At 47.6% G+C, this 26,850-nt stretch overlaps 1 protein-coding gene across 6 annotated transcripts in view; it reads right to left on the bottom strand.

Moving 5' to 3' along the window:
* The window catches only part of HDAC4 (histone deacetylase 4), a 172,319-nt gene that overhangs the window by 67,515 nt on the left and 77,954 nt on the right, over positions 1-26,850 (bottom strand). For all 6 annotated transcript variants that reach the window (XM_083865588.1, XM_083865586.1, XM_083865590.1 and 3 more), the window contains 2 exons: positions 12,755-12,999; positions 1,364-1,514 (listed from right to left, as the gene is read on the bottom strand). In XM_083865588.1, coding sequence (XP_083721714.1) covers positions 1,364-1,514; positions 12,755-12,999 — 396 coding nt within the window. The remainder of the gene's footprint in view (positions 1-1,363; positions 1,515-12,754; positions 13,000-26,850) is intronic.

The following is a 26,850-nucleotide window of genomic DNA, read 5'->3' as shown; positions in this document are numbered from 1 at the left end:
TCCACCCCGCCCTCTGGCAGTGGGAAGCCATTCCCTGTGTCCTGTCCCTCCATCCCTTGTCCCAAGTCCTTCTCCAACTCTCCTGGAGTCCCTTTGGGCCCTGGGAGGGGCTCTGAGGTGTCCCTGGAGCCTTCTCTTCTCCAGGTGAACACTCCCAGCTCTCCCAGTCTGGCTCCAGAGCAGAGATGTTAACCAGGAAGGAGAACAAACTCCACCTCTCTCACGCTCCCTTCATATTTCAGATCAGGACAATTTTAGCTTCCCTCTGCCAAATTTTGTGATGTGAGAAAAATAACTTAAGTGTCCTTAAGAGCTGAGGTGCGATTATGATTCTACACCACAGTACTTCTTAAATAAAAAGTAACTTAAAAATAAAACTGTAGCCATGGGAACAGGATCTTCAACTTAACATCCCCAAACTCTGGGGTTTTTTTCCTCTACACCTCTGTGTTTCACCCAAAAGATGCTTTGCTCCCATTTTCCAGAGATTCAGGCGTTTTAATTTCTTTTCATATTACTTTAATGATTATAGCCACGTATCAGTTCTGAGGAGAGGCCCAGCAAAACATGGATCAAACATCAACAGCTGATGGGAGCAGCAAGGGGATTCTGAAGAGCTTGAGGATTCTGAACCTCTGGTCTTTCTAGCACTTAAAATGTCTCCAGACATCAGTTTTTTCTTACTGAAAAAATTCTTGGAGCTTTATCTTATTACTAGTTCCCAGTCAGCATCCCATCTTCCTTTCACCTCTTCTCCCATGGTGAAACCAGACCTGAGGAGTTGATGGCACAACTTGGCAAGGTATTTTGAGGCATATTTCCCCCCATCCACTTGCAAAAAAAGCCCAAACAAGCAGCCCGGAGTGTCTCTGATAAGAGACATTGTGAGGCCACAATGATCTCCTCAAGTGCATAATGACACACATGGGGAAGGCACCCAGAAGCTGTAACCTCCTGAAAAAAAATACCCTTGTGAATGGAAATGCTTCAAAAAGGGGAGAGCTGAGAACTGGGCTATGTCTTAAAAAGAGTGAAATTCAGAGCAGCAGAAAGAAAAAAGGAGTGCAGTGTGCATCTGGTGTATTTTATGGGCTTAATATTCTGCCTCCATTAGGAATGCTGCCAAAAATATTTCAAAAAATGTTAAATCAAGGGAAGAGAGGATACGCTTCCTTTTGAAAAATGCTAAAATGGCATTTAGTGAGACAAAAATGAAGATAAAGCGGAGAAATGCATTTCCCTCTTCCCCGCAACTCCCACAAGCTCCCCGTGCCCTCAAGGATGTTCCTCCAGCATTCTGAGGCTCCTTCATGGCTCCCATCCACCTGTCACCACCCAAAGACGTGGTGCTTTGGCCACTTACTCTCCTTCCCTTTCTCTTTGTTTTTCAACTGCTGCAGTTTCTGCTCTCGGTGTTGCTTCTCCAGCTCCTGCTCCTGTCGGTGCTGCTCCAACTTCCTCTGGTGCTCCAACAGCTCCTGCTGATGCTTCATGGCCAGCATCTCCTGCTGCTGCTGCATAGAAGGGAACAGGAAAAAGGAGCAAATTAACACCATCGGCCTCCCCAGAGCCAAAGCAGAGGCTGCAGGCAGGTGACAATGACAGTGCTTCATTCATGGAAAGAATGCATGGGCTTCCTTTTATGTCCATCATCTGATTTTAAATAAAACCCTACTACGGCACCTTCAATATTATTTGTTGCACAGGGAAGTCGTAGAAACTGCTGCCCCATCCTTAGAAGTGTTCCAGGCCAGGCTGGATAGGGCTTGGAGCAACCTGGGATAGTGGAAGGTGTCCCTGCCCAAGGTAGAGAATGGAACGAGATGGAATTTAATGTCCCATCTAACTCAAACCACGCTGAGATTCCGTGATTAAGTATAATAAGAATTGCTCCAGCACATTTAAAAAAAATTCCCCCGATAATGTCTCCAGGAAAGATTTTCCCTGGCCCTCTCAACTCACCCATATTCATGGGAATTATCAGGAGGCATGATGTCTAATTAAGGTCTAATTTGCAAAATTCCATCAGATGGGACGTTCAAAGCTGGAAGCACCAAATGCTCCTGCCCCAGTGCAAGTCCCTCCCTGGGGTCCCCAAGACGCAACAGCTGGGAGGTGTCAGTGTCCCCACCAACCTCCTGGGAAATTTGGGGCACATCCCCTGGCCCAGAGACCCTGTTTGGGTGCAGAAGGGATTCCCACGGGACTGAGGGTGGCAGTTTGATGCGCCATGCCTTGGGATGGTGTGAGAGGATGCCTGGTGTCCTGTGAGGCTGTGGAAAAACAGGTGGCAAACAACACGTCCCAGCAGCCTAGAGAGGAGCAAAGGGATCTCCGTGGGACTAAAAACTGCTTTTTCTTGAAAAAGCAGAGCTGAAAGGACCATTTCCCACCTCCCAGTTTGATTTGCACTCTGCCCAGCGAGGCGCGGGCTGGGGCCAAGCGCGTGGGCCGCTCCTGGGCCTCCCGTAAAAACGCCGGGGCTCTCCAGAGCCTCCAGAGCCCTCCAGAGCACAGCGCCCACCCTGCACTCTTTACGTTGGCAGCTTATAAACCAAGGGATTGATCAGGAGCTGGCAGGCTCCAGCCTCAAAGCCCTGAGCTCTCCGGGGCTGTGCTTAATGGGGGCCTGTGCTCGGATACCACCCACCACTCCTGCAGAACCCCTGAGGCAGAGAGGGAGCGGGAGCATGGAATTGTGGAATGGTTTGGATTGGAAGGGACTCTAAAGATCACCCCATTCCAAACCCCTGATATGGGCAGGGTCCAAACCATGGCTGTTTTGACAGGGAACCTGCTTTCTCCAAGAACATCTCAATCCATCCTTCTCCAAATGCTGACAGCTCCTGCATACACAAGACTCCCACCCCAAAGTTTTTCCTTCTCCTTGAGCATGTTTTCCTTTTAATCCCTTTAGCTGAGATTCTTGGGGTGTCCTGTGCAGGGCCAGGAGTTGGGCTTGATGATCCTTGTGACCCACTTCCAGGCTCCTCTGATAAATTTGTGGCATTGCACACTTGCACAGCCCAATGCTTCAGCCATGGATGCACAACAAATAAAAACAAAATCACACCATTCTATACGAAGATGCAAAGAAAACAATCTAAGAGGTAATTACAATCTGCCTGGCTATCTGCTGGAAACTCTCCACAGAGGAATCCCTGCTGCTGCCTGTTCTGAGCAAGCAGGTTGTTGTAAAATACCAGGAATCCAGTTATTTTGCAGTGACTGCACCTATGCTTCTCCTCCTAATTCTATTGAATTACATGTAAACAACCAAAAATCCACATTGGGGAAAAACAACTAGAAAAGGAGGGGAAAAATAGAGGAAACCAGCTATTTTTGTTTTCTAATTAAGCAGCAGCTTCTACTAACACGTCTCCATTTGGGGAAAGGCTCTCTTTCCCGACTTCCAACAAGTCCACCACATGGTGGGCTTTGAGAACCTTGCCATGGAAAGTATGCAAATGAACAATATTTAATGCACAATATGGTAAAACAGGTTTTGTTATTTTTATGGAATCAGGAGCCTTTTCTCTCCATCTGCAGTCTCCTAGGCTCTGCGGGCTCTGCTTCCTGCAATGGTTTACATACATTAAGCTGCTTTAGAAGGAGCTGTGCTTTCATTGACATCTGGAGTGAAATGGGAATGAAAAGCCCAATTTGTCACTGGATGGTTTAGGGAAGTTTCATTAGGGATGTATTGTCTCTGCTCATTTTGACCCCAGTTTCCACAAAGCCTACTCTTAATATAGTTTTTCAAATGGTTTCAAAGTTGAAAAAAAAAAATGAAAAAAAAAAAAAAAAAATGAAGCCACGTCTCTGATTGTACCCATGAAAAATGAGAAAAAAAATCACTGTTGGTGTCTGCTGTAGCCTGGGAAAACAAAAAAAGAAAACTCATCCGGGTGTCTTCTAAGGGATATTTCTCCACACTTGCCAGGAATGTTAGGGGAAACAGAAATTTAGGCTGGGTATTAGGAAAAGGTTCTTCCCCCAGAGGGTACTGGGGCACTGAACAGGCTCCCCAGGGAATGGGCACGACCCCGAGGCTGCCAGAGCTCCAGGAGGGTTTGGACAGTGCTCTCAGGGACACACAGGGTGGGATTGTGGGGTGTCAGGAAAAACATCAGTTTCTGGTTAATTTAAAGCTATCAAAGCAAATTTGAACAGGCACTGCCCACTCAGACCCTGTGTGTTCATCACACGAAGCTGGGGCAGGGGGGTTATTCCCCAAGTCTATTTCCCAAACACTGAAATTTCATTACAAAGTGATTCACCAAGGGAAATCCCTGGATCTGACACTAACACAGCCCCAAGTCTGAGGAGCACCGTGTGACACACACACACACCCTGCATTAGGGAGGTCAGAACATTTGAATTATATGCTCTTGCCAAAATCAATATTTGTAAATATTCATAACTATGGGGATTCCTGCATATGTTTAATGTCACTGCTCCCACTATTTCTGAAAACTGCACAAATGTTCAACTGTACCTGCAGTTAGTGTTGCTAGTGCTCCTTTAGCATATATTAATATTAATAAAGGTAACAGGCAGAATGCAGAGCATTTCCAGGTATTTATCAACCGTCAGCCTACCATGAGGACTCAGCGATTCAGAGGATTTTGCCACCACATTCCTCAACTGTCTTCAGTGTTCCCGCCTATCTGTCTGGGAGAGGGACTGACACCTTATCAATAGGGAAACTGTCACAGAGAAACCTCTTTTTAAGGGAAATTCAGCTAAAATTGTTCTCTTTAGTCTTTGCAGTGCCCTCCCTGGAAGCATGGAGTGCTGACACCAAGATCCCATTTCCCAGAGAGAACCAAGATGGATTTCATGGAGACAGGTTCCATTAAGACTTCCACAACCAGTCCTCCAGCTGCCAAACAAGAAGCCAAGCACAGAGATCCTTCCTGCCCCTCCAGCTGAGACTGGCTCCTGGGTGTTTGTAAGAGGTATTTTGAATAGCTGCAATTAGTGGAAGGGAGAGCAAAATAACTGTGGAGATAAGCACAAGCCTGGGTGAACAGAAGTTGGAACACTTCTGGCTGATAAATATTCCCTGGCACCCAAAGCTGCTGTGTCCAGCTCCCAACTTGCATCTCAATCCACACCTGAGATCAGCTCCAGCACAGGGGGATATCAGGGAAAGGTTCTTCTGCCACCTGTCCTGGCCAAATTCTACAGTTTTAGGGGTTTAAATCAGGTATTCAAAATGATCTTTGGGCTCAGGCTCTGTAAAAATAAAGTCAAGTCATAGCTGAGGATGAAGAAAAACTCACCAAGAACGTACACATCAAATCACCCCCCAAAAAAACCCTTGGCATATGGGTAGGAGCAAAGCACAGGTGCTGGGATTTCTGGGAGATGGATTTCTGGGAGCACTGCTCTGTTGGGTTGTTTCACAGTGACCCCAGTGCTGGCTGGACTCTGTGCTTCATGTTCCCCCATCCTGTTTACTGAGCTCTGGCTCCAGTTTCAGGATCCACTCTCTTGGCTCCGTGGCAGCGTGTTTGGGATATCTCCCAGAGCACTGGGCAGAATAAATCAGCTGTGCTGGGAGACGGGGAGGGAGGAACATTGTGGCTTCCAGCAGCAGCCAAGACACAAAGATCTGGGAGAATGAGCAGCTCTCATCTCTTTTCTGGGACACGCATCCCATGTGCCCCTTTCCCACCATCGGGCAGCTGACAGCTGGCTAATCCCATGCCAGAAATTCCCATGGGCAGGGAATTTTCTGCAGGGAAATGATCCCTCCCAGCCGGCAGCTTCCTGGGCAGGAGACTGATTTTGTTCAGACAAATCCTACTGAGAATGTCTGGTGCTCAGGTTTAGGAGGCTAAACTGTCTCCAGGACAGAGAATAAGGTTCCCTTTCTGCCAGCTCCAGGTGATAAGATTCCATGTTTTTACTTTGGCAGCTTTACACATGGATATGGAATTTTGCGTCCCTGTCTCCTTCCCGTGCCATCACCTCTCCAAATAGGCAGGAGGCTCTCTGAGCCCTAAATACCTGCAAAGGTTCAGCACCAGGAATGCTTTTGTATGAGCCTTTGGCTCCCTGATTCCCACTACAGCCTGACTTTTCCCTTCCTCCAGAAGCAGAATATTCAATAGCCTTTCCAGAAAGAGGCAAGCTCCATTTGTAGTATCCAGCACATTCAGCTCCTTCTCCAGTTTTCCCCTTTAAAGCTGAATGAAAACTCCTTTGAATTTGCCTCTACTGGGCTTTACATGGTTATTGCTGAAGCGGAGGGAATCAGGAGCAGGGAGTGTCCATCCCAGGATGGGTGGCAGTAAGTCAATCAGAAAATTTGACTCAAACCAATCCCTGTAAACCAAAGAACCACATAAATTCCTTAAAGGAGGACCCTTAGATGTTGATCTCATAAGAGATGAGACCTCGGTCCTTGGAGGAGCAGTTACATCCTCTGTGAACTGTTTTGGGGTGTTCTGGGTATTACAGGAATTCCGCATTTCTGAATGTGAATGGATCAGCAGTGGTGTACATTAACAGGTCATATTCATGGCATAACAACAGGATCCAGTGGGGTATTTTTTTATTCCTGCCCTGATTCTCTGTGTTCTCCTTAACTACTTTCAATTATTTTCTAAGTTCAAAAATAACATAAAATTGAAGTTGAACATTCAGGTGTGGGAACTGCCAAAATATCCCTTCTGCAGCCATTTACTCTGATAGTCTTAACTGACAAAAAAATAACCATGGTGCCCCACACACATTTTACTCTCAAAAAGTCTGGAGTTCCCATTTTGCTCCTTCCAGCCAACCAACCACGGCCCATCTTAGAAGAAACTAAAAGGAAATATTTCTTCTACCAATTTCCAGTAGCTCTATAAAGCACAGAGCAGACAAATTTCCCTGGATGAGCATTCCAGCTTCACTCCTGATACCACCAACAGTGCTTGGATGGCAGGAAGATGCCTGGATTATCCCAGCAAGACTCTCTTTCAACCAAGAGATAGGGCAAAGGGTGTCCAAGCTGCTCCATAGATTTGACAGAACCACCCCCATCCATGAGCAGGTTTGTCCTCACTGCTCTTGCAAAAGATCCTGACTTTGAGGCTGAGGAAAAATCACCACCCACCCCCTTCAAAGGGAGCAAACGCTCTGATCTTCCAAAAGTTTTCCCCAGGGTTGCTTCCATCAGAAGTTAAGTTTTGCAGGATCTAAGCTGTAAGTTTTGGAGTGGGCTCGGTGTGCCAGAAAAGCAAGGCAAGGTCACTGAGAAAGAACAGGAAGCCGTCTGGAAATAGCGCGAGTTCCAAGGCGTTCAAGTAGTAACGAGGCACAAAATGTTCAGTCTGGTCTTTTACCACTGACTGTACCCAGCTGCAGCTTTCTAAGATGAATAATCCTGTTATCCCAAAACCCAGACAGAGGCAGACACCTGGTATCTCCGGGCTTTTCAAGTTCCTTTTGAAAGGGACACGGGCTGTGAGGAACAGGTGTGCTGCGGAAGAGCAGCACAAAAATGAACAGAGGGAGCCCCTCCATGCTGGCTGCTGCAGGAAGAGAGCACAGAGCAGACAGTCCAGGAAGAGGAGCTGGGATATCAAGAGGTGGGATGGAAGTTGGTCCTTCTGGAGTCCAAGGAAAGCGAGTGCTTTGCAGGAGCCACAGTGCTGCCAGAAGCGTCCCTGAGGACATGGGGAAGGTGCTACAGGGGATCATCAGATGACACCAACCCCAGCAGCAGAACAGAAACATGTCCAGCTTTCCCTGCTGAGCAGGAATCAACATGGAATCAACATGGAGAGGCCACCAAAGAGAAGCTCTGCGCTCTGTGAGGGCTATGCTGAGAGCAGCCCCACTAAAGGACAATGTGATTTGAGCACAGTGAGCTACCACAGAATCATGGAAGGGGTTGGGTTGGGAGGGACCTCAAAGATGATCCAGATCCACCTCTTGCCATGGGCAGGGACACCTTCACCACAGCCCCATCCAGCCTAGCCTTGAGCAGCTCCAGGGGTATCCTGAAGGCAAACTTGCCATTCCATGGGCAGGTGGCTCCATATGAAAGCAAGGAACAGTTTCTCCCCTCAGCATCAGCACGACAACTATAAAGTCTAGACATCTTTGGGAAAGAATTACACTTCTTTACAGCACAGCAAAATCTGTCTGAAGATTCTCTGAAAGATTTTCACTCTCTCAGACCAAAGGAATGGCCTGAGAATTTCACCCTGTGTGTCTCTGACCAAGAGGCTGATCCCTCAGATGTGTTACTCTTCCTCACTCAACATAGGAATTCATTCTGTCACGGGAAAGAGAACAATTTCAGGATCACTGCACAGCAAACAGCCTCGCAAAGGTGGTTTCCCTGCTGTTGCTTCCCTGCCCATCCTGTCTATGTTGGATGCACAGCCCAGCACTCCCTATGCTACAGATGCACACAGTCCTTTCTCAGATGGTGGGAAAACTGGGAATGGGATTGCACACCCACAGGTGAGGATTTTAGGCCCACAAGAAGCTGAGAGGCTCAGCTGCTTCCTTGTGCTGTTATCCTACCGACGACGTGCGTCAGCATCCCTGAGAAGTTTCCGGCTGTGGCTATAAAACAGCCAGAGCTGGGAAGAGCCCTGCTCCAAGCTCAGACAGAGGAGATGAACCACATTCCCCACAACGTCCTTCCCTCCCCACTGAGCTCACAGCGCCCAAGGTGCCCCTGGCCTTGTCAGAGTGTCCATCCTGCCCCTCTTCCATCCAGCCCTTGACCAGAAGGGCAAATGGAAAAGTTTTTGGTAACTTCCAGCTGATCTTGGCTGGGAATGAGTGACTCACAAAGGAAAAAATTCCCTGCTGGTTCCTCCACAACCAAAGGTCAGGCAAAGCTTGCAGCAGAACCTGTGGAGAGGCTTTCCACCATCCCACCTGAGAGCCAGGCCCCTTATTTCATCCTTGGTTTTGTTGAGGAAGGCAGATTTGAAGGCCATAAATATCGTCCCACATCTGGCAAAGCACGGAGGAGTGGAAAATCCGCCTGGCTGAAGGTGAGGGGCTACAGAAGGGAGGAGCAGCTGCCACTGCCTCCAGCCTCTGGCCTCTCCCTCAGCGCTTTCTGCAGTCAGACCTGGGCAATCTGCAGAGCTGCCCTGGAGCTGTGAAATAAACAGCCTGCCCTGCCCCGTATGGTGTGAAGGCTCCAAAAGGCTTGGCTTATTTTCCCCAAATATGTCAGGGCTTTCACAGAATTGCCATGGAATGCTTTGAGTTGGGAGAGAGATTAAGGCTCATCCCATTCCAATCCCCTGCTGTGGGCAGGGACATCTCCCACTAGAGCAGCTTGCTCCAAGCCCCATGCCTCATCACTGATTTCTTCCTAATATCCAATCCAAAGTTACTCTTTTTCAGTTCAAAGCCATTCCCCCTTCTATCTCTCTCTCCATGCCTGTGTTTTCTCTTTACCCTCCCACTCCTCCCGTGCACTGAGCTCTGTGTCCATTATAGAGCCTTTCCACAAATATTGTTTCACTCATTTCCTGGCTCTATCCAACTTGCACCATCTTGGGAAATCTGGCACTTTCATGTGAAGGCCAAAACACAATGTCTATAAAACCAAGGACTGGGACACGCCAGGAAAAGGATCACATGTTCAGGCAGTCATTGCCTTCTCCTCCTGCACTAGGTCAGATGATTAAAACTGAGCTGACAGAAGCAAATCCAAGCTCTGGAAAAAGCAAAAACTTCAGCTAGGAGCCAAAACTTCAGCTATTCCTTTTCAATAGGAAAAAGTTATCTACTGGGATAGAAAAACAGGCAAGTCATGCCAGTATTTTCCAGGCCAAACTTCACGCACTGAAATGTTCCTCACACTCCTGCTTTGTTTGGGGGGTGGAATGGAAGGGTGTTCAACCCTTCTTAGTTCCTGTCAAGTCAGACCAGTTCCTCTGTTCCCACCAACACCACGGCAATAAAAGAAATAAAACAACCCCAAACCACAACTTCTCCTGTACCAGCAATGGAGTCAACACTGGAAACAAAGGAGCTGTTTGAAAGTTTCACCAGCTAGGAGTGCTGGAGGTATTCAGCTGGAGAAGGGAAGGCGCCAGGGAGACCTCAGAGCCCCTGCCAGTGCCTAAAGGGGCTCCAGGAGAGCTGGAGAGGGATTTGGGATTCAGGACAAAGTCCTGGAGGGACAGAACACAGGGAATGGCTTCCCACTGCCAGAGGGCAGGGCTAGACGGGATATTGGGAACGAATTGTTCCCTGTGAGGGTGGGAAGGCCCTGGCACAAGTTACTCAGAGAAGCTGCCCCTGGATCCCCGGAAGTGTCCAAGGCCAGGCTGGACAGGGCTTGGAGTGGAAGATGTCCTTGTCCATGGCAGAGGGTTGGAATTAGATGATCTTTACAGTCCCTTGCAACCTAAAGCTTTCAGGAATTCTATGAAATAAAAGCTTTGCACTCGTTGATTATAATGGTGGATGCCAGGCTGCAGGGGGAAAAGCCAAGCAAACCAATTCTAGACAGTATCAGATACACAGAACAGAGTAAAATGCAGAAACTCATCCCCCTTCATAGGAGCAGTTTCCAAAGCAATTTTGGGTTTAATTATCACAGAATCACAGAATGGTTTCAGTTGGGAGGGCCCTTTAAAGCTCAGCCCATTCCCAACCCCTGCCATGGGGTGTTCATGCCTGTGTTCACATGGGATTAAAAAAATCCAAAAAATAAGTATATTTATCCAAAAAGAGCTCTGTATCTTCTCTCAGGACTGTTTCTACACCAAACTGCCTAGCTCAAGTGCTTTACTTGCAGAAGATAAATGGGGTTCATTTGCTTTAACATCCTTGCCCTGCTTTCTTCATGAGCTGGGCAGCTCCGAGTCCAAATTTAAAGTTATATATTTTAATTCTCTGGACAAAATAATGGCTTCCCTGTCATCACAGCCACTGGACTTAACACAATTGCCAGTTCTAAGAGTCATCTAAATGTGGGCTGACTCTGCATACAGAGACAAGCAGGATATTTTCCCAAAGAAAATGCACCACAGTCACACGCTGGGGTTGGGTTTGGAGGTTATTTTCTTTGTGAAGCATCACAGGGTTTATTTCAATAAGATGCTGTTTGATTTCTAAAGCACTCTGGTCCCACTGACTCACTTACTACCCAGAGATCACCTTGCAGGCCACCTTTTGGTACAGGATTATATCATCCCTATTTTAAGGCTCTCATTTAGCCAAGCTTACATACGAGATTAAGAACTTCATTACCTAATGGGCTAGATGCACTGTGGTGTCTCAAAATTAGAGCTCAGCTTCCTCCTTACACAGATTTTGAGTAGAGTCAGTCAGAGCTTTGACATAAATGAAAGCAAATATGTTCCTCTCACCAGTTCTTTGAGACTGGCCATTATATGGGAATGAGACTGCCTGATTTTTCATAGAGAAGTAACTACAGGCATGGGCAATTACAAGGGAATAATGGAAATATTTGTCATAGGAATTCCCTGTCTTGCCCCCCCCCCCACCCCCCGCCCTCAATTGCTTATGACAGCATTGACAGCTGTGGGCAAATGCGCAACTACAGAAACGCGGGGATACATAAACACTTCATACACACATCCAGAGATGCACACATTGTGCATCCATGTATAAATATATTCACATCCAGGCACCTCCTCACCTCTGCCTTAGCGACAGCACAGTGGACTCACCAAAGCACAGGGGTGTTTGCTGTTCATCCAGCCTCAAACAGGGACACTTCTTACAAAGCCCAGTTCCTCTCTGTACTAAGAAGTCTGTAAATAACACCCCATTAACTTTTAATCCCATCTTCCCCACTCTGACATGCATTTTGTATTGAAATGAAAGTTATATAAGGTTGAATCGAGGTTGCTTTTTAATATTACATTAGGGCTATTTACCATGTGCAGCACTAATCCCCCTTTGAAAAAAAGGAGCCCATTAGCAATTCGGAAAGCTTACGTTGCCATAGCAATAGTCCAGCACTGGGAAATATTTATATAATGTCTCATGTTTTCACTCTGCAACAGCCATCTTCCATACCGAACTGCCCACTGACCCTGCCTGGCGTTTCCTCCCTGTCCCACGCGGGGCACGGCACCTGCCTGGTACCTAACTCTGAAAAATCTGCATGTGTGTACACCCACCTGCAGTCACTGCCCCTGCATTCCCTATTCCCACAGTCCCACCATGGTCCACGTGCTTGATTTGCAGCTAGCGCTGATGGCAAACATCCAATGGAAGTTCCTGCGCCACTACTCCCAAAATGTGTGACCACAGTAACAGGTAACCCCCTATTGAGGTCAATTCCACTGAGGCATTTTTTGTGTCCAGGGAGGAGAACGGAGCTGGGAAGGGGCTGGAGCTCTAGGAGCAGCTGAGGGAGCTGGGAAAGGGGCTCAGCCTGGAGAAAAGGAGGCTCAGGGGGAACCTTCTGGCTCTGCACAACTCCCTGACAGGAGGGTGGAGAGCAAGGCACAGGACAAGAGGAAACAGCTTCAAGCCGTGCCAGGGGAAGTTTAGACTGGATATCAGGGAAAATATCTTCCCTGAAATGGTGGCCAGGCATTGGAACAGGTCTCCCAGGGCAGTGGTGGAGCCACCACACCTGGAATTGTTCAGAAGGTGTGTCGGTTCCAGCACTTGGGGACCATGGTGGTGCTGCTGGTTGGAATCTTGATGGCTGGAATGGACCATCCTGGAAGAATGGACCATCCTTTTCCAACCTCAACAATTCCACAGGCCCCTCGTCCCCGGCTGTCCTTACCTTGATGTGCTCATGCAGCTGCGCCTCGTGCTGCCGGGAGAGCTGCTCGTGCTGCCGCTGGAACTCCGCAATCAGGATCTGCCTCTGGATCTGCTGCTTCTGCTTGAGCGCCAGCAGCTCCTGCTGCAGCTGCTGCTCCCGCAGCGTGGGCTCCGTCACCGGCATGGAGAACTGGTGGTCCAGCCGCAGGTCCATGGGCACCGAGCTCGGCGCCACTTGCAAGGGTAGGGCTGTGCTCACGTCAACTGTGGGGGAGAACACAAGAGCAGGGCTGAGTGAATTCCTCATCCAGCAAAGGATGGAGAAGCCATGGTCTGAAAACAAGAGCAACACCATGAAATTCACACCATTCCTTTAGGGGTAACCAAGAACTACAGGAATTCAGCGATCAACGAATTTTCCACCAGACACCACCTCCTACAAACCCGTGTGTTTGCTACAAGCAAAGACTGTCATATGTGACCCATCTGTGCCTTCCAAACACAGACACCTCCATTTTACTCATTCAGCACCACTGGAAATAAGGAGGACAAAAAGTAATCCGAGACTTCACAGAAAGGAATAATCTTGACTTGTGATGGATGAACTGATGGACTGCCCTGGTCAGGAACAGGAGGCTGTCCCTTCAAGAAACTCATGCAGTTTCTTGATGTGTTGTATAATAAATCCCAAACTGGTTTGGCCTGGGAGGGACCTCAGAGCCCATCCAGTGCCACCCCTGCCCTGGGCAGGGACACCTTCCACTGTTCCAGGCTGCTCCAAGTCCCATCCAACCTGCTCTTGGACACTTCCAGGGATCCAGGGGCAGTCACAGCTGCTCTGGGCACCCTGTGCCAGGGCCTCCCCACCCTCCCAGGGAACAATTCCTTCCCAATATCCCATCCAGCCCTGCCCTCTGGCTGTGGGAAGCTATAACCTCGTTGCAATAACTGAACTCAGCTTGTTTCTCCTAAGCAGAAAAAAAAAAAAAAATTACTGCCACCCCATGAATAACTAAAAATCTTCTACATTCCACCTGAGTCACAGTTCTGCCTTTCACAGGTATTTTCACAGCAATGTTTGCTCCCTCTCTCTTTCTCTCTCTGGGGCAACCCCTCAATAACTCTGCTGAGAGTTTTCAATGAACATCACTTACAGGATAACAAAGGCTAATCCCTCAGAAACACTGAGCTTCAGCAAAACTGGAAAATAAAGATGGGTGGCGGGGGGGGGGGTGGCGTTTCTCCATATCCTCTGTCAGGACATTAATCTTATCCATCCTAGGGAAAGAGTTTTCATAGAGTTTTTCCCAAAAAGTCTCACGGAGCAGAAGTCTAGGAGTGTGTTCACCTCTCCTTGCATCCAGCTTGGCCAGAGAGGAGGAGACTTTCTTTTTTTGATGGAAACATTTTCAGCAAAAGGTCACATTACTGGAAGTGTTGTGATTTTTCAACCCACAAGTTCTTTCTTCCACTTCCCTACTGTTTTCCGTCCTGTGGCCTTTTCTTCACTCCCCTCTCTCCCCCGCCAGACCAGAGTGAGGATTCCTTGCTGTGGATTCCTGAGCTACAGCCAGGGACTTCGGGGAGAGCAACACACTCTGACTCACAGATAACCACTCAAACTCACCTAAACAGTGTGTTTGAGGTCTCTAGGGGCACATCAGAGCCCCTGCCAATGCCTATAGGGGCTCCAGGAGAGCTGGAGAGGGATTTTGAACAAAGCCCTGGAGGGACAGGACACAGGGAACAGCTCCCACTGCCAGAGAGGAGAGTTAGACAGGATACTGGGAAGAAATTATTCCCTGGCAGAGTGGGGAGGCCCTGGCACAAGGTGCCCAGAGAAGCTGTGGCTGCCCCTGGATCCCTGGAAGTGTCCAAGGCCAGGTTGGACACTGGGGTTTGGAGCAACCTGGGATAGTGGAGGGTGTCCTTATCCATGGCAGGTGACGGGACTCGATGAGCTCTAAGGTCCCTTTCCAACTCAAACCATTCTGTGATCCCATGTGTTCCCCTTGTCCTGCTCTGCCATCCCTTGACCCAAGTCCCTTTCCAGCTCTCCTGGAATCCTTTCAGGCCCTGGAAGGGGCTCTGAGGTCTCCCTGGAGCTCTCTCTTCTCCAGGTGAACACCCCCAACCCTCCCAAGCATGCAGAACTAAACCCAGTTTCAGGCAGAAGGAACATCCTGTCACTTGGGATTGTGTCTTGAGATCCATTCCTCCTACTTTACTCCTCAAAAAAGAGCCTTAAGTTGCCATTCCCTGCTGTAAAACTTAAGAAATCCCCCATTTCCCACACAAAGGGACTCATCCCCCACAGCTGTGAGGACCACAATTCCAATTCATGGCTCTGGCAGAGGCTGCGTCATCCCTGACTCTTGACTATTTCAGGCTCCAAAGAAGCCCCTCTTTGCCTCGCCAGGAGCTGCTGACCCACAGAGCCCTGCCGAACCCCAGCCAGCTCTCCCTGCTCAATGGACACAGCTCCACAACAAAAAACCGCCTGTGTTCCAGGGAGTGTTTGATGGGACATTCGAAAATTGCTTCTCTAGGATCTGCCTCGAGAACACACAAGTACAATCAGAGTTGTGACGTGAGCCAAGGCACAAAGACGACATTCAGGGCTGCATGAGAAATGCCAAAGCCATGAATTAGGAGACGAGATCCTGATTATGAATAATAAACTATCTCACGGTCTCTCTCTGCTTTTTTTTCTTCCCCGTAGGAACAGAAAAACAATAATTTTTAAATTTCCCCCCACCACCATCACCCTTGACATATAGCAAATTATTTTTTCCCCGTGGTCAAGTTAGCCTGATTTAGATTCCATGGTCATGTTACGATGATTTTTTATACTAAGTTAGAACCACTCGGCTGGTGTTTCCCTTCCCAAATAAATAAAACATGGCTGTACAACAAAGCCTGCTTGCATGTTGCACGTTAATTAAGACCTAAAGCACTCCAGTCCCCCTCGGTTGCTGATGGAGATTAGAAATATGACATCTCACAGCTTGTCTGTAACACACTAAGGGGAATAACCCAAAACACAGGGAAATGAAGTGACAATCTCTGACCTAAAGGCAAAGTGCACGTCCTACAATAAGTATTTTTATCATGAAATCACAGGATGGATGGTCTTGGAAGGCCTTAAAGCTCATGCAGTGCCACCCCTGCCATAGGCAAGGATACCTTCCACTGTCCCAGGTTGCTCCAAGCCCTAGTGTCCAACTTGGCCTTGTGCACATCCAGGGATCATGAGGCAGCCACAGCTTCTCTGGGGATTCCATCCCAGCCCCTCCCTGCCTTCACAGGGAAGGATTTCTTCCCAACATCCCATCCATCTCTGCCCTCTGGCAGTGGGAAGCCATTCTCTGCGTCCTGTCCCTCCATGCCTTGTCCCCAGTCCCTCTCCAGCTCTCCTGGAGTCCCTTCAGACCCTGGAAGGGGCTCTGAGATATCCCTGGAGCTCTCTCTTCTCCAGGTGAACACCTCCAGCTCTTCCAGCCTGTCTCCACTGGAAAAATCAGACACATTTCACATAAAGGCTGTAGGTAAGACATTATCAGGGGAGTTTGTATGTCTAGATTCTTCCACACTCCAAAATGGAAAATAACTTCTGCCTAAGTCCCGAGTGTTTTGGAAGGGATTAGGGGAAGGTGACACTAAACCTGTGAAAACATTTTTCACTAAAACGAACATTTATAAATGAATTTTCTTCCCATTCTCTGATACAGCACTTTCATGCTGGTCTTTAAAGGATGGAAATACAGGACTGAGTCCTGAAAACACACTAAAATGGTAAACCAAAAATTCGGTATGAGAGGCACCAAACGAATATTTAAATTCAAACCTTGTTTCAGCACAGCCTTTACTTAAGGTTAATTTAAAAAATACTCACAGAATCTCAGAACCACAGAGGGGTTTTGTTGGAAGGGACCTTAAAGACCATCACATCCCAGCCCCCTGCAATGGCCAGGGACACGATCCACTGGACATCAGACTGGAGGTTTTTTATATCAAATGCTGTTGCCAAAATTACTCTTTCCTTTTTTTTTTTCCATCTTTTTTTTCCATCTTTTTTTTTTTTAATTTAGATTTAAGCAGACAGAAAACTGCTTCTCACATTTGAAATCCAACATCACCCTTCAAAGGGGAAAAGTGCCCAAAATGCTTTCCCTGAGCTCTTCCTCCCTCTGTCACAGAGCAAGTCCCACTGAACACAAACAGCTCCTTCCAAGCTCCTCTTTCTTCACCAACAATTCCCTTTGGAGAAGAGAAAAAAATCCCATCAACCTCCCCAAACCTGCTGCAAAACCCTGGGGATGAGAGTCTGGTCAAGGCTGGAGGAAGAAAGCAGCTGTCACTCCAGGACACATCCCACCTAGCAATGACAGAGTTAGCCTAGGAGATTCCCAAAATCCCAAGAAAAGAGCATTCCAGCCTCTTCCAGTGACTCTCTAGTGCCAAATTGCTGCTTACCAGGAATGAGATGCTCCTTGGGCAGGCTCTGGTTGACCCTCCCCAGCCGGGGCTTTCCAGAACCCATGGACTCAGCTTCTTCCCCTCTCCCATCCTTTCCAGGCCGAGGCTTTAGTCCCAGCTAATGAGTTTGCTTTTTAATTACTGCTGTGCCAGCCATGCCCTTGGGCCAGGCTCTGCCAAGAGCAGCACGTCAGCCTTTGGGCACCCACAAAAAGCAAATGCAACGCCAGAGGATGTGCTTAGTATCCCAAACTCTTGGCTGCTGCCATTGGATCATCCCCATCCCACTGAACCACCCACTGGGGTGCTGAGGAAGTATGTGCATGGATCTCCCCCTCTCAGCATTATATCCAGCTCTTTCATCCCCAGCAAAAAGTGAAAAAATCGTGTGTTTATTCCCTGACTTTATTCCTCAGGGCTGTTTTCAGTGTCCAGCAACAGTTTTGGATTTTTAAATAATTCCCTGTGTTTTGAAAGACATCTAAGCACCAAGTTGCTGGCAGAAGGAATGCCTTGGGCAAGTGGGGAGAATGACACCGGCTTCCAATCCTCAGAACACTGTTCCTATAACTCAACACCCCAATCCTCCTTCAGAGTCAGCCGGGAAAGGCAGGCGAGCAGCTACTGCTGACTCCAAGCACAGCCAAAGGAGCACTTGAGGTAGTTTATTTTGGCAGGAAGATGTGTGTCAGTCGAGCATCACTGGACTATTGTGAATTAAATCCGTCCCTCCTCCTAGCAGTGGCTGGAGTGCCAGGATCCCCTCCACCACGCAGCCAACCTAGGGATCCTTGTCCAGTGGGGCTCCCACTCCTCAAATTGCCAAAACTCCCCAAAACACTGTGAGACGGTGAGATCAGAGCTATAAATAGCACTGAGTTACTGCAGTATCTGACTGCAGTGCTGGGATAAAAGCAGTGGATTTTGTGGGGAAGTGGAAAGAAGCCACAGCACAGCATCCTCAGAGCTGGTTCCATCTCCAGCACGGCACATGTCCCACACAAAAGGAGAAATTAATAGAAGAGGGGGGAAACAACACATTACCAGCTTCACTCAATTCTGAATTTTTATTCTCTAGACAAGATTGTGCCAAGCTGGACTAGAGAAACCCCCAACTTGTCCAAGAGCAGGTGGCGGGAGCAGGTCACGGCAGGGCAGCTCCCAGGACACCAACATCCTCTGGAGCACATCCTGAGCATCACGTGAGGGCAGGATGAAGGTACAGTCCTGCTCCTCTGTGGATCCACACCAAACTAAAGAACTATCACAGATTTATGGAATGATCTGGGTTGGAAGGAGCCTTAAAAAACATCTGGTTCCAAGCCCCTGCTGGCTGGGACAGCAGGAGGAAACAGTTACTTCTGTTTCATTCAATTCTTACCTCTGTTATTCCATTTCCAAGGACCAGGATCCCAGGGAGAGTATTTTGGGCTGCAATAAGTCAACAAGCTTGAGCATCACAGCCCAGCTGGAGCCAAAGGCAGGTCAGCACCCTGCAGTCCCTGGGAATTTTGGGACAGCCCAAGTGGGTGGCTGCAAAGGCAGCCTGGATCCTGTCTGGGAGTACAAGCCGGGAGTGAACAGCAGCGGAGGTTCCCTTACGAGCTCCACGCACACTGCAGCTCAGCAAGGGCTGGAGTCACTCCCTGCTTGGGGAATATTTCTTGCTCTGTGAATGGGAACTGAAATTAATCATCCTATCAGCCATGGAAACACGTCGTGAGGCACCACTCTGCAGGCAACAGATGGAGCTTTAAATGTCACTCACTCATTCATTGCAAGGAAACTTCTCCCTGATTACTACCGAGACCTGGAGACACAATAAGGGTGCAGACATTCTAGATTTCTACATATCCAGCTTTTCTGAGCCTAATTCCTCCCCTGAACAGACCTTATTAGCATTTATTAGAAACCTACACAGAAATTTTATTCATAATGATAAGGAAGCCAAAACTTCCAAGAACAGACCACTTATCCTACTGTCTCCATCTTAGATTTAGAGCATTAAAAAAAATGTCTCTTCACTTGGAGAAAGTGAAGCTATGCCAAAACAGACAGAAAACAACATTTTCCAGTGTTTGCAAGGAATCCCAGAATGGTTTGGACTGGAAAGGATCTTGTTCCAACTCCTCTTGCCTCAGGACATCACAGTTTGGAAAATTATAAACTCCCATGGATAAATATCCAGGGGTATTTCCTTAATGAGAATATGAAGAGTTCAAGGCCAGCACCAAACCCTTGATGGTACAGGCATCTCCAACAGAGATGTCTCCAACAGATGAGCCTGTGCAGGACAGAGCAGCTCCAAAGGTTTCCCCACCTTCTTTTCAACCATTATCCCGCTTTATCTCCTTGCTGGTTTCATCAGCGACATCTCTAACAAATGAGTGTCTCAGCCAGAGCCAGAGCTTTCTGTGAAATTAAAGATAATGGAATTAAAGGAGATTGGACTATTCCTCATCTCAAACTTCACACAATTGTGGGAAACCTTTCCTTGCACCAAGTGGATAAGCAAAATCCACTTGAGTTTCCATTGAAAAAAAAAATCTTAATAAATAATAAAACAGATAACAACAACAAAAAAAATGTATAGCTATTCTTAAAAGGCTTGGGAAGCTGTGGCTGCCCCTGGATCCCTGGAAGTGTCCAAGGTCAGGATGGACAGGGCTTGGAGCAGCCTGGGACAGTGGAAGGTGTCCCTGTCCATGGAAGGGGGCTGGAACTGGATGATGTTTTAAGTTCCTTCCAACTCAAATCATTCCAGGATTCTGTGATTCCTGGGAATGTAATTTCACCCGCCTCTTTGCTTCAGGCATTACCCAGCAATGGCACTTCTTTGATCCATCTATCTTGCTTTCAGAACAGGAAGCTTCTCCCCTCAGCAGAACCCCAGGACAAAAAGCAGAGTTGAAAGAAGCCCAGCTGTACTTCTATAGAGCCAAACCCACATGGATTTCTCACATGCTTCTCTCTAATCTCACTGTGAGCTTCCTTCAAGGGAAAATGACACCTTAGAAAAGAGAATTAAACATGGAAGAGATGGAGCAGGAGCCAGAAAGTCTCATCCTGAGATTACATATGAAAAATTTCCCATGAGAAAAACAGTAATCCACCTGGTTGGGTCAGCATGGGGGAGTTGAGGGATTCCCAGTGAAAGTGGGGTTAGATCAACACCTGGACATTCCCACTGGTCCCCTGAAGTTTTCTCTGGAGCCTCCCAAGGGGTGAGCTCTCCAATGGCAGGAGTAAAGCCACCTGATGAGTTGGTGGCACAGCATGGTTTGGGTTCTACACCTATCCTATTCCACCTTGCCATGGGCAGGGACACCTTCCACTGTCCCAGGCTGCTCCAAACCCCATCCAGCCTGGCCTTGGACACTTCCAGGGATATCCAGGGACAGCCACAGCCGTTCTGGGCACCCTGTGCCGGGGCCTCCTTTCCAATATGCCACCGAACGCTTCCTTCCTTCAGCTTAAGGCCACTACCCTATGTCAAAAGAGAAGGTGAAACAAAATTCTGAGGAATTACCTGCCCCACTGTATTTCAAATGCTAAATAAATGGTTATTACTAGCAAGAGAGCGAGTTCACTTCTGTCACCAGCCAAGGGGCTCCCAGCTGTCCAGTAAGCCCTAAAATGTGCAACACCATCTCCTCCATCATGACAGAAATAAAACAGCAAAAGGAACAGCTGAACAGCAAATTGTAATAGGAATGCTACTCCATAGCTCTTGAAAACTCATAAATTGCTCAAAGGCTGCAGTTTTGAGTAGAAATCCAGACCATGGTGCAAGAGAAGCCCATCCAAATGAGCAAGTAGCTCATAGCTTCCTGTGGCCTCTCTGGAAGGGTTTTACTTCCAAATAATTAATATTCTCAGGTATCCCTGGACAGCAAAGAGAAATGGCACTAAAGCACCTTTTTATTCTGGCAGAACAGGCAGAGGTTGCCCTTCCTGGATGCACACACCAAAACACACACCTGAGCTAAGATTTCTCTTAAAAACCAGGCATTTTCTATTTTTTTTCCCCCAAGACCCACCAGATGAACTGAACACATAAAAACCCAGAAGCCTGCTACCCAAATCCTAAAGGACAAGGGCAGATGTTCCCTGCATTCCCCATGCCAGCAGTCATCCATGCATGACAAAGGATTCCCCATGTCTCCTCAAAGTGAGCTTTCTCTTGGCATTTATGCCCCAACCACTCACACCAGGTTGCCTTCTAGACACAGCATAAAAACTCAGTGCTGCTTCTGCTGAAAATCTGCCCAGCCTGTGGCACTTTCCTTCAGCACAGGCAGCCAGGTGCTGCTCCTCACCAGAGCCACACAGGGGTCAGCTTGAAGGTGAATTTTAACACAACAACACAACAGGTTAAATCCAGGTGTGGTTGTAAAGAGTTTTAGATATTTCTCACAAAGAATCTCACTGGGATTCTCCACCTCTACCCTGCTCTGGCGAGAGCCCACCTACAGCTGTTTCCAGCTCTGGAATCCCCAGCATAAGAAGGATGGGAAGCTGCTGGAACAAGTCCAGGGGGTGCCAAAGGATGGAGCCCCTCTGCTCTGCAGCCAGGCTGGAAGAGATGGGCATGTTCATCTGGAGAGGATAATGCTCCAGAAAGACCTCAGAGCCCCTTCCAGAGCTGGAGAGGGACTTGGGACAAGGGATGGAGGGCCAGGACAAGGAGGAATGGCTTCCCACTGGCAGAGAACAGGGTTAGACAGGATACTGAGAAGGAATTCTTGGCTGGCAGCTGTTAAGGTCCCGGCTCAGGGTGCCCAGAGAAGCTGTGGCTGCCCCTGGATCCTTGGAAGTGTCCAAGGCCAGGTTGGACACTGGGGCTTGGAGCAACCTGGGATAGTGGAAAATGTCCCTACCCATGGCAAGGGGTGGAACTGGATGATCTTTAAGGTCCCTTCCAACCAAACCATTCTGTGATTCTCTGAATGATGTTTTTTCAACTAATTTTAAACTTGCCTTCCTAAGGAATAAACACGTCTATGAATGAACAAAGAGAACATCCTAATGTCCATGGAAGCTTCTAGACTTAAACCTCCCATTTCTTTTATTAAAAACTCTGAGTTGGGTGGTTGCCTGTTAAGCATGGTAAGCAGCTTCCCAAACCACAATACACCTACACTGCCATCTACTACAACCACAGTGAGAGCGAGTCCTCCCTCAGAAATTCTGATAAATTCTGGATTATCTTGCATAAAAATGCCACTTCAGCTGCCAAACTTGGACCTGATACAGGGTTTAGGGATTCTGGCAAATAAAATGGTGCCTGCCTCCTTCAGTGGGAGGCTACAACTCTGCTCCAGCTACATTCAGGCACCAAACTTCCCTGCCAAGGAGTCAACTGTAGCCTGATCCTTCCACAAAAAGAAACAGGATGCTCTGAAAAGCCCGAAGGTGAGAGACATAAAATATCTATATAAGGATGGAGCTCCTATATGTACCCAAAATAACGGTGACTCACTTTTCCGAGCACAGGGAAAAGATAAAGGACTCGGGGAAAGGAGCTGAAGAGGGTTCAGGGATTCAGCTCAGCAAAGCTTAGGAAGATCCCACAGACAAAAGGCATTGGGAAAGTTGGAAAGAAGAGATAAAAAGGACATCCAGGCAGCAGCTGAGGAACAGCTGCAGGAGGCAAGCTGAAGAGGAAGGTTTTTAAAAGCAAGTCTAAGGAGGTTAAATCTGATTCAGTGGTATCTGGAGGCAAGCAGAGATGGCAATGTCTTATCTGCTGCCTCCCTGAGGTACTACACACCCTGAGTATTAGCAATAAATGATGGAAATGGCACATCCAGGTTTGCTTTAACATTCCTGGCCAAGACACTGTGTAAAGAAACTCCAAAGAATACAGATAATCATTACCAAAATCTTCTTTAGGTAAAACTCCTGCCTAATACCAATAGACAGCTAATCCCTTCTCCGCCAAGCAAACCACATCTTACATTAACTGTATTTCATTTTCAGGCCACTTTAATGAAGCTCTGATCTCTGCAGGGTCATCCCTCAAGTTTAGGAGCCCACTCCTCCAAAAGATTACAGAAACAAGCCATCCTTTTAGGGAAAGCCAGACTAGCTGAAACACTCATAGATCAGAACACTGTGAGTGAAAACACTGCCCAGAGCAGCTGTGGCTGCCCCATCCCTGGCAGTGTCAAGGCTGGATGGGGCTAGTCCCATGGGCAGGGGACACCTTGCACTAGCCCAGGTTGCTGTATCCATATTTTTTATGTGAATCCCAGACTAGGCGTCTCCCAACATTCCAGCAGCCCACAGGACATGATGCCTATGAAAGCCCCTCTCTCTCCCAGCTGATCAGCCCAAGGAGCCAGCACAGAGAACAGCATTTCCAAAATACCATTATTACCATTTTTTTTGCATATAGAAAGGTCTGCAAAGAAACGGATTCCTGCACATGCTGTGTCAGACCACCCCTCTTAACGAGGGAGATAACGAGCCAAACTCCCAAGTGCATTAAATCCCGCGTCAGTGTTTCCATCCCAAAATAAAGCTGCCTTGAATCACCACAGCCTAATCCTCCCATGATTTTGCCTGTTTTCATTTCCACATTTCCACTTCACAGCCGATTTGCCTCAAGTTTGCTTTGCTCAGGGCAGCGGCCTTGAACTGCAGAGCCCTGCCTTGGCTGGAACCGTGAGACAGCACCAGCTCCTGGCCACAGATCCCAAGCCCTGGAGATTTCATAAGGACTTTGCTGTCTGGGCATGAGCTGCTCGGGGTCCAGAAATGATGCTTGAAAAATGAGGAAGGGATGAAGCTGCAGGAGCTAGACATTGTGGGGGTGAAGTGTGTCCAGGGAAGGGAATGGAGCTGGAAAGGGGCTGGAGCCCCAGGAGCCACTGAGGAAGCTGGGAAAGGGGCTCACCTTGGAGAAAAGGAGGCTCAGGGGGAACTTCTGAGTCAGTTCTGGCTCTGGACAACTCCCAGACAGGAGGGGACAGGCAGGGAGGTCGGGCTCTGCTCCCAGGGACAAGGACAGGAGGAGAGGGAATGGCCTCAGGCTGGGCCAGGAGAGTAATTAGGAGAACTTTCTTCCCTGAAAGGGTGGTCAGGCCTTGGAATGGGCTGCCCAGGGTGGTGGTGGAGTCACCACACCTGGAAGTGTTCAAAAGCCATGCGGATGTAGCACTTGAGACATGGTTTAGAGGTGGAAGCGCTGGAGGTATTTCCAGTTTTAGTGATTCCATTATTCTGGCCTACGTGAGGGTGGATCCATGAGGGATTAATACAATGGAAGATGGACAGTTTTCAGAGGAAAATAACACAATCTGTCCAGACCAGTGCTCTTGGCCACAAGACACTGAGATGTTCACATCAGCAGAGGCAGTTTTAGATAATAACTTGATTTACAGATCCAACAGAACCAGACAAACCCAAGAAAATCAGGTCCCAAGGAGGAAGAAACAAGAGGCTGGAGCACATTACAGTCAGTTTGATCACCAGTGTGTATTTTAGAGGATGCAAAATTCATTCCTGACCTTACACAAACTTTGACTTCCCCATAAGATCATCACTATGTCAGAAATGCCATCTTGGTATTTTTAGGTGACAGTACATTTGTTTGTACTGTACATTTCTGGTGAGAAAACTTGTTATGTTTTGTAGGTCACTTGGTTTTACCATCTGCCTTGATTTCTGCTCAAGGGAAGTGTTGTTTCTGAAATCTTTGGTGCCGTACACGAACTGGGAGATGTCGGAACCAGCAGCAGCTTGATTTTGCATCATCCCAGAGGAAATATAGAATGCTCCTGGATAATGGGAAAAGGGCTCAGCAAAAGCTCAGGGGTGGTCAGTGGGAAGCCACTTCCCTTTGTTCTGTCACTCAGTCTTCTTGTAATAAGTCCCTCTCCAGCTCTTCTGCAGGCCCAAAAGTTTGCCAATATTCTACAATAATCTTAATAAAAAACAAAAAAGATACAAAACTTATTAGTAAATGAAACCTGAGGTTGGAGAGATCCTTCACTGCAAGGCCTCTCCTCCCACTGCCAGCCCATCTCAGATGCCTGAAGGAGCTTTACCACGCTCACAGTGACAAAATAAAGCACTGTGAAAACTAGCTGATCCTTGGGAAGGCAAATACAAAATTATTCAGTCAGGTCTTGGAATTTTATAGAGGATTTGTCCTTGTTTTGACCATAATCTCACAAGCGATGCCAGTAGCAAACCCATCTGGCACGTGTAAGACTAAATATCTGCTACTCGTGGATATCAGTGTCTCAAAATTAGCATTTGTGCTGAGATCTGGTTTGCAGTGGCTTAAAGAACAAACAAGTTCAGCTTACTACAAAATGCTGCACTCCTTCAGGCAGCTTTGCCCAGGGAGTCTAAATCTGTTTACAGGTAAAGGAGAACCTGGAGTGATGGGCTGCAAAGAATCATGGAATGCTTTGAGTTGGAAAGGAAATCTGTCCTCAATACCTGCGATACCCGCCCAGAGAGGCACAGCTCAGGACTTCAGGTGTAAAGCAGCATTTGGTAGAGACTAGCAGTTAATATTTAATTTCAAGGTGTAAATAGCATCCTGCATTATGTAACAGCTCCTTAGAAGCTGAAATTCTCATCCTATGCAAGAACTTCTTTCATGGGATAAAGAGTAAAGCATATTCTAAACGGCACAAAAACTTAATATCCACCATGCTCCAGGACTGTCTGAAACCCCTGTTAAAGTCGCTTTGAAAGGACTAGAATTTGTCTTAATATTATGGTGATTTTTAAATCACCTGTAATTCTTATTCAACTGTCACCTCATGTACCTCACTTAAAAAGCCATTTTTCTCTTGTATAACAGAACTGTGATGTACCCCCTGCACCAGCATCCTGACCAGCAGCAGCAACTTTTTAGAACACGTAGCCAAATCTCTGCACTGAAGCTCAAATTATTTAAAAATAATAATAAAGAAATAATAAAAATCAAAAACAAAGCAATAAGGAAAAGCATACCCTGCTAAGCCTGGGAGAAACAGTGCAAAAACCCCTTTTGCCTGGCAAAACTCTATGAATATTTTGCATATGAGTATTTACAAGATGTAGGAATTTGGTGGGGCTTGGTGATGTACAGAGATAAGTTGCCAAGTAAGTGCATTTTCTATTTCTCTGCTGCAACGAGCCTTTCTCAACCCAGCAAACAGCAGCACAACCCCAAAGCTTCCCCATTCCCTCCATGTGCCAAGGAACACAATTTCTGCTGAAACTAAAGAGAAAATAGAGATTATCCAACAAATACGGAGGGGTTTGGGGTATGAGTAAACCCCACATTATTGACCCTGACAGTGTACAGCTGGCACCCGTGAGCGAATATCTGGGAAAGGGAAGGGGGAATGGTGTCTTGAATGACTGAAATCTCCTTGACAGTGGATTAATGCACATGTTCCCAAATCAAGAAGTGCCAGTTTTGGTGGTGGTTCTCCCAATGCCCTGTTGCAGTGATGAAGGTGGAAGGGCTCCTTACGGACACACTGCACATTTGGCTGCACATGGAACCAGATGAAGTTTCCTGGCTGCTCACCCAGGACACGATACTCATGTGAACACAGCCAGTACCTTCCCTGCCATGTCATTCCCATTCCTTATCAGCATCGGGACATGGCCAGATCATGTATC

The sequence above is a fragment of the Zosterops lateralis genome (assembly GCF_965231275.1).
Source record: "Zosterops lateralis genome assembly, chromosome: 7".
NCBI lineage: Eukaryota > Metazoa > Chordata > Aves > Passeriformes > Zosteropidae > Zosterops > Zosterops lateralis.
The sequence above is the reverse complement of the archived record's forward strand: the minus strand, read 5'-3'. Positions and strand labels throughout refer to the sequence as shown.